Source organism: Ochotona curzoniae, unplaced genomic scaffold (genome assembly GCF_017591425.1).
Source record: "Ochotona curzoniae isolate NIBS_2020 unplaced genomic scaffold, NIBS_Ocur_1.0 contig_3332, whole genome shotgun sequence".
NCBI lineage: Eukaryota > Metazoa > Chordata > Mammalia > Lagomorpha > Ochotonidae > Ochotona > Ochotona curzoniae.
Window position 1 is genome coordinate 1,304,579 of NW_024465816.1, and position 13,018 is coordinate 1,317,596.

Below are 13,018 nucleotides of genomic sequence, written 5' to 3' on the forward strand. Positions count from 1 at the left end.
CCTGGCTTCAGCTTGGCAGAGCCCTGGTCATTGCAGCTATTTGGGGGAGTGAACCAGAGAGTGGAAGATACCTGTGTCTCTCAGCCTCTTATTCTTTCAAGTAAGTAAAATAAATCTTAAAAAAAAAAGGACAAAAGCAAGAATGCTGTGGAAGCAGTTTAAATGTTGAAACTAGGGAAATGGGGCCCAGCGCTGCAGCCTGGCAGCTGAAGTCCTTGCCTTCAACGCACTGGGATCCCACATGTCTGTTGGTTCTAATCCTGGTGGCCATGCTTCCCATCCAGCTCCTTGCTTGTGGTCTGGGAAAGCAGCTGAGGGCGGGTCAAAACTTTGGGACCTTGTACTGGCATGGGAGACGTGGAAGAGGCCCCTGGCTTTGGATTGGTTCAGCTCTGGCCGGTGCGGCTGCTTGTGGGGTGAACCTGCAGGTAGAAAATCTTCCTCTCTGTCTTTCCTCCCCTTTGTATATCTGACCTTCCAATTGAAAAAAATAAATCAATTTTGTAAAATTGATTTCGACAATTTTGTAAAAACTGCTGAAAAGAACAAATTAGGCTTTTAGGTTTTTAACTTTTTATCCAGGTAAAATATATGTAAACAAAAAAACACTACTTAACCATGTTAAGTGCACAATTCAGTGACATCGGGCGCGCTGACATTGTGTAACCACTGTAACTATTTCCAGAGCTTGCTCAGCACTCGCAGAATATTCACGAAACAGCCCGGTTACCCATTGCTCCAGCCCCTGGTGAGCACTGCTTTGTCTCTGTGTATCTGCTCTGGAGAGAATCATGCAAGCATCCTTTTGTGCCTGGGTTATTTCATGTAGCTTAATGCCTTAAAAAGCTTCATTCATAGAACAGAATGACAGGATTTCTCTTTAGACCCCGCGTTCCCTCTGCATTTTTGAAATTTTTATGGTTACTGATCCCAGAGAAGGACTTGCTGTCTCACCGTTCACCTTTTAAAAACGGCATTTCCACCCTTCACGCCAAGGGCACCCGCACCGGTGCTCCCGACACTTGTGCTGGGCCGAGCTGGATGTATGTGGGAACAGGTGTGGCCAGGTGATTGCTGAAAGCACATGTTCTCCAAAACGCCAGGGATGCAGTGCGGAGAGAGCGAATGGATCCCGGCCTGTTTATGGTCTGAATGCCATCCACTCATTGCAAGTCGAAGCCCTGCAGGGCCGGTGGGAAATGCCCACAGATGCGGCATCTGCCGGATGTTAGGCACACATCTTGGAAGTGCAGCGCCTTTGAGGTCATGGTGCGTTCTACTAACCTAGCTCGAGCACGGATTATCGATACAGCTGAAAGGGGAACTAGGACAGACTGTTCTTATCTTCTTTTTTAGCAAATCCTAACAGGAGGTACGGATGCTATGCCTGAAGGCACACCAACACGGACCACCTAAAACAAGTTAGCAGTACCTCATACATTTCATGGTTTTGTGTATGACTTGAAGACTGGAGATACTAAATAGAACACATTTTATCACTTGTCCAATATGCTCTGTATTTCTAGTACCATTGTTATTAAAAGTCAGAATGGTGGTTTTCTAACAACTGTGCCAGGACTACTTTTGGGTGATGACAAAAATCCCATTCTAGGTTAAAAAAAACATACAAGAGAAATAAAAAATTTTGATTTCAGAATTGATGATATTAGTTCAGAGCAAGCAGCTGTGAAGCCTGTAAATCCATATTTCAGCACACAGAACAATGAGGCTCACATGTTCTACCATGCACCATGGGTATCAATGTATTACTTGGAGTTTATGCTTTGTGGCAGCTACAGCTAGGCTGAAAGGCCTGCTCTGCTGCTTACAACTTAGGCCAAATGACTCCAACTGTCATGGTTTCTTTGTTTTTCTGGTCTCTACACCCACAGGTGGCTGTGAGGATTAAAATGATTCTGTTAGGGTGGCATATGGCTTAGAGGCTGAGCTGCTGTTTGGGAAGCCTGCAGGACCATGCGGTCATGGCCTAGCTGCGCTCCCAGTCCAGCTTCCTGCCAATGTGCATGGCATGAGGCAGCTGGTGGCCCATGCGACGGCCCACATGGAGACCTGTGATGGCTTCTGACATTGGCCCTGACCCAGCCACTGCCATCCAGACATCTGGGCAGTAAACCAGAGGACTGGAATTCTGTCTGTACCAGCTTTTATGTAACAGGTGCTCAATAAATGGAAGTTGAGTGTATTATCAGTTTTGTGGGTGTGTTTATATCGACTCAAGGAAGCTACGATAGGTTTTATCCTCAGTCTGAATGCTTACCTCTGCCAGGTAGGTGACCATATTCAAGGTGATGTCAGCATAGGCTTCATGAAGGTACCGACAGACCACACTGACCCACGTGGCGCTATCCCTTGTGTAGCTGTGCGTCTTGTAAAGCGTCATAACATGTGCAAGATTTGAAAGTTTAGGGTTCTTCTCTTCTAAACAAACCTTTGAAGGTAAGAAAAGCAATGAAAGATACACTTAGAGACGAAATGGAAGAAATGTTAGAAATTATGCTGAAAGTCCTAGAAGTTTGGAAAGTACATTGATAAGCATTTTTTTTTTGTACCTACACAACCGCTTAGCTTAGTAATTAGCTAAGAAAAACCTCACCAATTCTTTCTGTTTATTGTTATAACAGGCAGTAAACAGGACAGTTTTACATGAGCCACCCTGAGACGTACATCGCTGGACGTCAGGGTCTCTCTGGGTCTGGAAACATTAGGCATTCGCCTGAATGTGGAAGTGACACTCGTACCTGAGCGATCCTCTCTGCTACATCCTTACAGAACTGATTAGGGTTTTCAAAATGCTGAATCAGCTGTGGCAGCAGGCACAAGACGTTCAGTGGGAACCCTGAGGAAGAGAAGACACGATGAGATCCTGGACAGAGCCCATTTTACTTCTGCACGGCAAAAAGGCACGTGGCAGGTCTGGCTCGGAGATGCTGTAAGCATTCTTTTGCATCAGCTTACATGTCATCTCACACAAACTCACCAAGGAACGCACAACCACAACGATACCAGTCATGCAGGACAAGCTGCAGCCGACCTGCAGTGTTTCAGATACACTGCTTATCTTGTAATGGCCTCTTTGTGAAAGGGTGACTAGCCCAGATTAAACTGAGCTTACGAAAAATGAATTTTAAGAATAATTTGTGTGGGAAAACATGGTATTAATTCTTTAATTATGAAGCAGAACTCTAAAAATGATGAAGCATGGCTTGGTATCTGTGTTAAGCTCTGGTATCATGACCTAAAGTCAAGGCTTTATGCTACGGTATTAAAACCTGGTGTGCTGATGCGGCTGAATTCAAAAACAATCAGCAGCCAAGAGAATTTTCCAAGAAAGAAAAAGAAAACAATATTTTCGATAAAAGAAAAGAAAAAAGAGAGCTTAGTGATGGGTCTGTTTAGGGCAATGGGATAAACTAATGGTGACTGCAGTGTGATCTGGGTAGCACACCAAAACCTCTAATACCTTAGATATAATTTCTGCCCTTTTTTTTGCTTCTTAACAGTATATATAAAAGGTTACACCATGCCAAATATTTAAAGAAAAAAATCCAAACTATTCACAAACAACCAGTTCTAAGCAGAACTGTTGAAAGCAGTACAGATCATCTCATTACAGTAAAAATGAACATAGCAACCGCCAGAACTGCAAGAATGAATGACATTGGCTCTACCAATAGCTTGGGATGAATCCACCATGGATACTTTGGACACCGGCGTCAGCAGACTGAAAAGTTGCAGAGTCAGGTCTGTGGTGGTGAGGGAGGTGAAGCCTTTGAGCAGCAATTGCTGCAGCCCTGAGAAGTCAGCCCACTTGAGCTGTGCCTGGAGTTTCTCAAGCTTTTCTCGGTTCTCCACTTTATCCAGCGGCATGTGTGCCAGTAGTCTATTGAGCAACCTTAAGGCCATCAGATATTCAAACTCAAAGTCAGACTCCATCAGAGCGACAGTAACCCAGAAGATGGTGGCCAACAGGTTGGTTGGGTGGTTTACGTGGGATGGGTCCGTGAGACTGTCCTTTAAGGAGGATGAGCTTCGGGTTTTGGAGGACAGGCCTTGTTGGGTACAAGCCTGAATTCTGTCCAGTGTGGCACTTCGAGGTGGGTCGGAGGATCGGTCGACAACTCCAAACTTCTTGGGCACAGAGAAGCTTCTTTGATGTCGGCTCCGTTCTGCAGTTGCGGGATTGCCACTGGCAGTTCCAGGATTCACATTTAACTGCCCTGTGCTTTTTCTGCTTGCTGTTAATTTAGTGCTGGAGTTCAGATCCGGTGATGAAGAGCTGGGTATAAAAACAAGTGTAACAGAACAACAATGTACTTCAGTGAAAAGACCAGTCCCTTTCAGCCCACCAAGAAACACCAATGAAGGGAAGCTTTTCTTTGGCATTACTAATTAGTTTCTCTTCCTTATTGATAAAGCTATGGAAAATAAAAGAGTAACCCTTGTCAGCAAAACAAGAACAAATCCCAGTGCTGGTTTCACTTACTGAAAATAATTTCATACAGGTGGTATGAAATTATTGACTTACAAATGACCCTTTTTGATTTGTTGAATTTTTGAGTTCCACATACAATTGTCTTGGCAGGGCCAAACCAGATAATTTCATGGATGTTACCCAGCCCATAGGCTGGATATTCAACACCCTTGCAAGAAAACCAATTGATTTTAAGATTTTATCGATCTTGCATTTAGTTTTATTTAAATTTGGGTACCAGTGATCAGGAAACAAAACGTACTTGCAAGACACAAACTTAAATGTTCTGTTGGCTGATAAGAGGAAAAGGAATGGAAATTACTACCTAAAGTTAGTAAACCAAAATAATTTCTTTTGCCCTTATAAAATTTCATTGAAATAATTTCTATTTGTGCTGGAAATTCAATATTTCTGCCAATTTTTTTTTACCAGTTTGGATATTCCGTAGGTTCACATCAATATGTATGAAATTAGTAATCATGTCAAGATTACCCATTAAAAATGCTCATCTTAAAAATGAAACAAGGCTCAACAGGATATAAAATAAAATCAGTGACTCAGTGTTAAGCAAGATGAGCTCCATTACATCAACAGACTGTGGAATACAGAAGGAACTGAAATGTGTTAGCAAACCTAAGCAGCAGCAGACAGACATCACACAAGGTAGGCCTCTTACGCTAAGCCATCATCTATTCCAACCATTTTTGTAACAATGGCTCAGACTGGATATATTCATTTGCAAATATTTAGAGTCTGCTTACTGATATGATAAACAGTGTGTGTTGTAAATTATATATTTACTTATTTAAAGATTTTTTGACAGGCAAAGTAAGAGAGAGAGAATCTTCTGTCTGCTAGCTTACTCCCCAAGTGATCACAATGACAGGGGTGAGGCCAGGCTGAAGAAGGAGCCAGGAACTCTGTCACACTTTCTCACGGCACTTGGGCCGTCCTCCGCTGCCTTCCCGAGCATCTTACAGAGATCTGGGCTGGAAGTGGAGTACCTTTGGACATGAACTGGAGGCCATGTGAGATGCTGGCATTGCAGGTAGGGGCTTAGCTTACTGTGCCACAATGCTAGCCTCCCCCCCTTTTTTTTTCTATTTTTAAATTTTTTTAAATTAAGAAACCAACATATACACTGTTCGGGTTATAAACTTCAAAAACTAGACTTTTTTTTTTTCTTCTTTGAGCTCTGTCAAAAGTCTAAGATTCTCAAATATTCATTTCAAATCTATTTGATGATGTCAAAATGTCATTAAAATGTTTCTCACCGAGATAACACAGTTAAGAGATCGCTGTTCTTCAAGCAGTCAGACAAGTTATCCACGGCAGCTTCTAAGGTAAGGAGCGCTTCCATCACATAGCCCTGCCAAGCACAGATGGTATCTGGTGTTACTTGTTGCCACTGCTATCTTCCTGAAGGTACAGCTAATCAATGCAAACCTCACGCCAATAATGAATATCACTGAAAGCAAGACAGTTTATGAGCTGCTTCCATTATGAGCCCAAAGACCAAAAGAAAAGGCCACTTAGGAAATTCAGGTGGCCTAGGAGCTAGCAGATAATCATAAAGATTTGCTTGCCTGGGGCTGAAAGCCTCATCAGGTATAGAAATACATTTTTTTGTCCTTTTTTTTTTAGATTTGTTTTATTTTTTTATTACAAAGTCAGATATACAGAGTGGAGGAGAGATAGAGAGGAAGTGGAGCTGCCAGGATTAGAACCAGCGACCATATGGGATCCTGGTGCATTCAAGGCGAGGCCCTTAGCCACTAGGCCACGCCATCAGGCCCAGAAATACATTTTTTAAAAGATCTATTAAGTTGGAAGGCAGAGTTACAGAGAGAATGACACAATGACACACACACACAAAATCTTTGATCTGCTAGTTCCCCAAATGGCTGAAATGGCTGGGGCTGCACCAGGCCACAACAAGGAGGCTGGGACTCCACTGAGGTCTCCCAGCAGGGTGACTTGTACCTGCTCCAGGTCCCTGTTCTTTGAAAGTTCAGGCTTTCAGCCTGCCCAGTTTTCTGTGGGAAGAGACCTACCACCTGACTCACCCTCTCTTGGCTATGGAGAAGTGGGCAGGGCACAGGTGGGGCATGGGTCAGTTACGTGAGGTCAGCATTTGCCATTTCAGCCTATGGGAGCAGGTGGGCTTCTTCCTTGGCACCTGGGTGACCAGAGCATAAGCACTTGGGCCATCACCTGCAGCTTGCTCAGGTGCATCAGCAGGGAGCAGCCTGGGATAGATCACAGGCGATGGCTTCATCTATCGTGCCGCATCACTAGCCCCAGAGTCTGACATCTTACGGGAAGGGGTGAGCACGGGCCCCTATCGAGGGGAACGTTGGGCATTTACAGAGCTGCAATGTCTGAAGAGATGAGGAAGGGCTGTGACTCAGCAACAATTCCGACAGCACTTCTGATAGAAGGAGAAAGAGAAGCAGAACCCCCAGGGGTGCTGGCTTCCTGAGACGTGGGAACATGTCTGATGGGAAAGTAAGGCTTGGCCTGAGCCGCAGAGCTCGTGACGGCCTTGGCTTGCCACCTGTCCATTCCCCATCTCCTGGCAGTGATTCTTCTCTTTTCTTCTAAAGCGCTCGCCAGTTTGCTGCAGGCTCAGCCTACAAGGGGTTAGCGCTTCACACAGACAGGACAGAGACCCCTGCTCCGGGAAGGGTGATTGTGGAGCTGCATCCTGGGGTGGTGACACAAACAACGCAAAATCAACACTACCCCTGCCTGCTAAGTACCACCACCACCAATTACTACAAAGAGGGGGCCACCGCAGCATTTCCAGTTATTGGCTGGCATAAAAAAGGTACTATTCATTTAATTTTTAGAACAATGTTTCCTCCCCCTGACCCCCGGAGTGTTTTTTATCAATTTTACAAACTGTCCAAATGGCTGGAATAATTGGTGAGAAAATAAAGAGTGGGGGGGGGGCAAAGGAAGTCAGTGACTCCTCTGGGAAGTGAGAGCTTGCCCTGTGTCACGTGACCTCAGCGCTCTTCTTTCCTTACCTGGATCTCATCTCCATGCTCTCCGATGACCTCCACGAGTCTCGAGAGAACATCAGACAAGGCATGGGCCGACAGGGGCTGCTTGAGGGCTCGAAATATCTGGAAGGAGCGGCCGGCATAGTGCCTGGAGGAGCTGGCGAGGGCTGTCTGCAGGGCAACTTCACTCAGGTGTTGTTCCAGGTGGAAACCTAGACGGGAAGGGCCAGAGAGTGGGCTGGTTGTTACTCTGCACACGTACGTATTACAGTCACTATTTTAAGCTGAGCTTAAAATGGGCTAACTGCCCAGAGCTACTCCGGTGGTATGCTCGTTTGAGAAGCCCACCATTTAAACGCGGGGACAAGTGTTGGCACAGTGGACTAAACTCCCATCTTGGGCACCAACATCCCTTATAGGGGCACTGTTTGAGACCTGGCTACTGAGCTTCTGATCCAGTTTGCCCTGATGTATCCTGGGAAGCAGATGTTTGCTCAAGCACTGGGCCACCTGCTCTCTTGCCACCTATGCAGGATTCCCTGGAATTTTGGGGTACGAGTCACAGCCTGCCTCGGTCCTGCAAACTGCAGCCACTTAGGAATAAACCAGCAGCTGGAACATACGCTGCCTGTCCTCCCTCTGCCATCACTTCATCTTTCAACTCTGAAAATCCTGAATAAATCTTACAGAGGGAAAGTGTCAGTAGAAAACAAAAAAAGAAAACAAGCTGTGGAGCAAGGTGGTTTTGGTTTTGAATTTGAGGCTTTGTGACTCTGGGAGGCAGATGTAGTTTAAACACTCACATTATCAGAAAAAAATGTGCTAAGGTTGAAATGTAAGTGACTGGTGGTGTGACACAGCGGGCCGAGTCGCTGCTTGTGCCACTGGCATCCTGCATCTGAGCGCCGGGTTGAATCCTGCCTGTCTGTTTCCTGTCTAGATCCTTGCTAATGTTCCTGGAAAAGCCATGCAAGATGGCTTAATCACTTAGACCCCTGCTACCCATGTGGGAGACCTGGCAGAGTTTGCCATGTCTCCCAAGGAACCGACTCGGCTGCCCGCACGGCCCAGAGGCCTCGAGGCACATTTGGCTGTCACAGGAAAGTGGACCACCAGGCTATTTCATGACAGTGTCCTTGGTTGTAGCTTGGATGTTTAACCCTAAAGACAGATTTTTAGTCTAAAACTTCTCCTGCAGAGCAAACCAGAGTCCTGAAAAATGAACTTGGACACCTTCAGAGGGTTAAATACAGAAGGAAACCCTTGTGAAGAGGTCACAGTTTGGGAATGGTTCATCTTTTGAGAGAGAGTTTCATCCACATCATTGTTTTTCAAAACACATATTACCACTACTTAACTCATTTAACAATGAGCAAAAGCTGACCTGTTTCTGCATGAACACCAAGGCGACAGCGATACAGAGGCTTGCAGAACACCAGCAGGCCCTGTAACAGTGCCCTCTGAGGAACGGAAGTGGGTTCCTTCCCTCCTCATGGTAGGCCTTCATCTCCTAGCCGCTCATGCAGTTAGGAGTGAGTATGTGCCTGCCTTCCAGCCAGAGGAAGCAGGGGGCAGTGTGGGATCCCTGCTCTGGGAGCCTGGCATATGAGCTCAGCTCCAGTGACTGTCCACTCATGCTCACATGTCTCCCTGCTGGCTGGATGCAAAAGGTGTTTATAGCCTGCAGCACAGAGGCCACACACCTTCAGGTGACCTGAGGACACCTGCCCATCACCCACACTGACCTGCCATACAATCCAGGTCTACCCTCTGTTATTGCTCTGCCTGTGCGCTCCAGGGGTTGTCTGCACAGCAGCCATGCTGTTTTGAGAACTATACAGTATTTCCAGGAGTACAGAGCGTGCTTGTGTGTGCATGTGTGTAAGTGTGTGCGTGCGTGTGCTCACACAAGTGTGCACAGAGTGAAAACCGCTGGCAAGCAGGGTTGCACAAGGAGATCTGGGAAATGAATAATAACTTGATCAAGGTGCCAAAATAAACTTTAAGCAGCTTGAATTATCTTCTGAGAATTCCATATAAGACATTCCTATGCATCCTCATTTTTATTACATTCATACAATGAAAGTTTTGGACAAATGAACAGCTCGTATACCGACAGTACTTCTTACCCTTTTGACATTCAAAACCTTAAAAAGTCATCATTGTAGTCAAACAGATGCCAAAGGAGAAATTTAAAATAAATGGGAATCCTGTTCCTGGGATGACTGTTAGTTCAGTTTATCGGCATTTTTTAGTTTGGTTTCTTAATAGATATCCTATGATACTATAAAGACATGTGGTTTATCTGACTGACACTGCAACTGGCCAGATGTGCTATCAGGAGCAGCTGGGAAAACCAGCAAAACAGACTCATACTGTCAGCACAGTGTGAGAACAAATGCAGAATTTTTACATCATGTTGAGGAATCCAGTTTAAATCTCACACACACAGTCTGGGCCAAGTTGGAGCTGGAACGAACATTAAGGAGAACAAACACTCAAATATTATGATGCTTTCATGGTTAAAACAGTGACCCCTCCACAGTGTCAGAATATTGAATGGTTATTTGCACAAGAACTGCAAATACTTTTAAAGTGAAATATTTTATCATAATTTTAAAAAGTAGTTTGACCAATTCAGCAAGTTGAACATTTAAAAATTTTAAAATATATTTATTTTCATCTATTGGAAAAGGCAAAGAGATGGTGGTGGGAGGGAGAGAGAAAGAATGAGAGACAGAGAGAGAGAGAGAATATATGAATGTTTTCATCTACTGGTTTGCTCCCTAAAATGCTGCCACAGTCAAGGCGAGGCGAGGGCAGAGCCAGGAGCCCAGAATTCCATCTGGGTCTCCTAAGTGGATGGCGGAGACCACGTCCTGCAGCCACCGTCCTCTGACTCCCAGGTGTATTAGCAGGAAGCTGGGCTGAAAAGGTAGCTGGGACTAAAACTGGTCCTGCTATTGGCTGAGGGCATCCCAACTGGCAGTTTAAACTACTGCAATACCTCCCTTTGGCCATTTAAAATTTTTTTAATTTATTTTCATTGCAATGTCAGATACAGAGAGGAGGAGAGACAGAGAGGAAGATCTTCTGTCCACTGATTCACTCCCTAAGTGAGCACAATGGCTGGTACTGAGCAGATCTGTAAGCCAGGAGCCAGGAACTTCCTCCAGGTCTCCCAAAGCTTTGGGCCATCCTCGACTGTTTTCCCAGGCCACAAGCAGGGAGCTGGATGGGAAGCGGGGCCACTGGGATTAGAACCAGTGCTCATATGTGATCCTGGTGCATTCAAGGCAAGGACTTTAGCTGCTAGGCCACCGCGCTGGGCCCCCATTGGCCATTTTTATAGGTGAGACTGGCAGTTACTCAGATTTATTTCTTATGGCCTTATCTAAACAAAATTAATATTAGCACAGTTTAACAAGCAGAACAAGTGGGGTTGGGAAGTTATTTGCAAATACACATACTGTTCAAGATCACTCAGTTCAGCCAAGTGTCAGGGCCACATACAGAAGACATCTAGTCCTGAAGGGAGACAAGTTCCATTACTGAAAAGCAACGAAGACGAACTGGACCCAGCAGGATCAAGTACCTGATTTGGAATCCTTAAAGACGGACACCACGTGACGCAGAAAATTGGTGAGCTGTTCAGCACTCTTAGAGTTGTGATTTTTGGGAGTAATGTCTTCATGGCACCAGAGCGGCCCAAACGCCCTACACAAGACACAAATGGGCACAGACAGAGCTCGCTTGGAATAATAAAAATCATAATACTGTTCAGATATCAAGGTATAGCATGTATTTTTAAAAATGTTAATAACAAATTCAGAAGTACACTTCTGTCTTACAGAACTTACCAGGATACACAAAATCCATATAGCTAGTGTTTCAGGCTTTTTTAAAAAGTTACATTTATTTACAAAATTTAAGCCTCATGATTTATCAGACTCGTTATTGCCATAGTGTTGTCGCTACACAGTTGCCAAACAAAATAACACATGATGGTGAATAAAATACGGATGGAGACCCAGATTCCATTCCCACCTCTCGGCGTTTGCAGAGGCAAGGCACTGAGCAGGCAAGGAAGTTGTCAGATACCGAACAACCACAGCGAAGCCAGGAACTCTGCTGTCTCCTTGGCTTTCAACAATGGGCAAGAGATGGAGCCAAGCTTCCCAACACATGGAACAGACAGCCGGCAGTGACAGCCACACTTGCCCTGCACAAACCATTCAGCTCTTGAGCCCGCACGTCGGCTCACACATTGTGGGTAGGACGCCTCAGCCTCCTTCCTAAACTTCCTGCATCGTACATAGGCTGACGCGTAGTGTAAAAGAAAATGAGAAAAGAAAATGCTTTTCCCCACAGTGCTGGCATTCATGGATGTACTAGCTGAAGAAGAAAAAAATCTTGGGGGATTTAAAACTCACAGAGACTACACTCCCAGCAGGTAACACACTGAGGAAAGAAGGCACGCCCCCAGGCCACAGGAAGCAAGGGCTTCGGGCAAATTCTGGATTTCTGGATGTTACAAATTTAGCAGCTTTCTGAGTTCGATCGCTAATCAGAAGACCCGAAAATAACAGGGGTGCTTCAGTTTGTCTGGGTTTTGATCTGTTAATTTGATTCCTTTCCTATGATGCTTCCTATTGTTTCTCATGTCTGACTTTCAATGACAAAACGACTCTCTGGAGCAGCCAAGCAGACAGCTGCTCCTTGGGTGACTGGCAAATGCCCTTGGTTTCCACAGTGAGGCTTTTTGCCAAGTCTCAGAACACCCAGCTCCTGGCTTCCCTCATGGTTGATTAAAGTCCTGCTCCCCACGGGGTGCTCACCCACACCTCCATCTGCTGCTTCATGACTGTATCAGCATCTCCCTGTCCATCAGCTCCATGTCAGCGGGAGCCAAGGCAACTTCACTGTGTACCTTTGGTGCAGACTCAACAGTGCAATTAAGCTAAGCAAACAGCTCTTGCATAGAGCTCCAGGGCCACACTGCCGTGTGTGTGGTTTGAGGGATTCGCACTTTTCTACAAGACCAAGATGAAAATGGCAACACGATTCAGCCCATGGCCTAGTTACCTGGTGGTCAGAAACTCTATGAGTTTGCTTGCTTTCTCATCTGTTTCAGCAGCCGTGTCGGCATCTTCCGCCTCCTGTGTCATCTGTGGGAGGTTCCCGCTGCTGCCTCCCAGACTGATGCTGGAGGAGGTGGAGCTGGAGCTCAGCCCAGAGTCAGGCACCGGCGAAGACTGATCCTCCCGCAGGAAGTCAAAGCCACCTGGTGGGACAAGAGCGGTGTGTGTTAGACATGGGGACTGTCAGCGTGCTTCACGGGGCCTGACGGTGAGCAAACGCAAGTGAGCAGTTACAGAAGGCCAGGCAGAAAATCCCTGATTTTTTATATTGCTATCATTCAAGGTCACGGAACCACTCATGCTGTTGTATAAATCAGCAGGTGTTTGGGAACAAAGGGGGTCTGCTCTTTTCTCCTCTGCTGTTTTAGTTGATGCTT

At 45.6% G+C, this 13,018-nt stretch overlaps 1 protein-coding gene across 4 annotated transcripts in view; it reads right to left on the reverse strand.

Moving 5' to 3' along the window:
- FRY (FRY microtubule binding protein) overlaps nt 1-13,018 on the reverse strand; it is a 432,396-nt gene that overhangs the window by 55,251 nt on the left and 364,127 nt on the right. For all 4 annotated transcript variants that reach the window (XM_040979819.1, XM_040979817.1, XM_040979818.1 and 1 more), the window contains 7 exons: nt 12,586-12,784; nt 11,096-11,217; nt 7,525-7,712; nt 5,767-5,861; nt 3,690-4,297; nt 2,760-2,857; nt 2,279-2,449 (listed from right to left, as the gene is read on the reverse strand). In XM_040979819.1, coding sequence (XP_040835753.1) covers nt 2,279-2,449; nt 2,760-2,857; nt 3,690-4,297; nt 5,767-5,861; nt 7,525-7,712; nt 11,096-11,217; nt 12,586-12,784 — 1,481 coding nt within the window. The remainder of the gene's footprint in view (nt 1-2,278; nt 2,450-2,759; nt 2,858-3,689; nt 4,298-5,766; nt 5,862-7,524; nt 7,713-11,095; nt 11,218-12,585; nt 12,785-13,018) is intronic.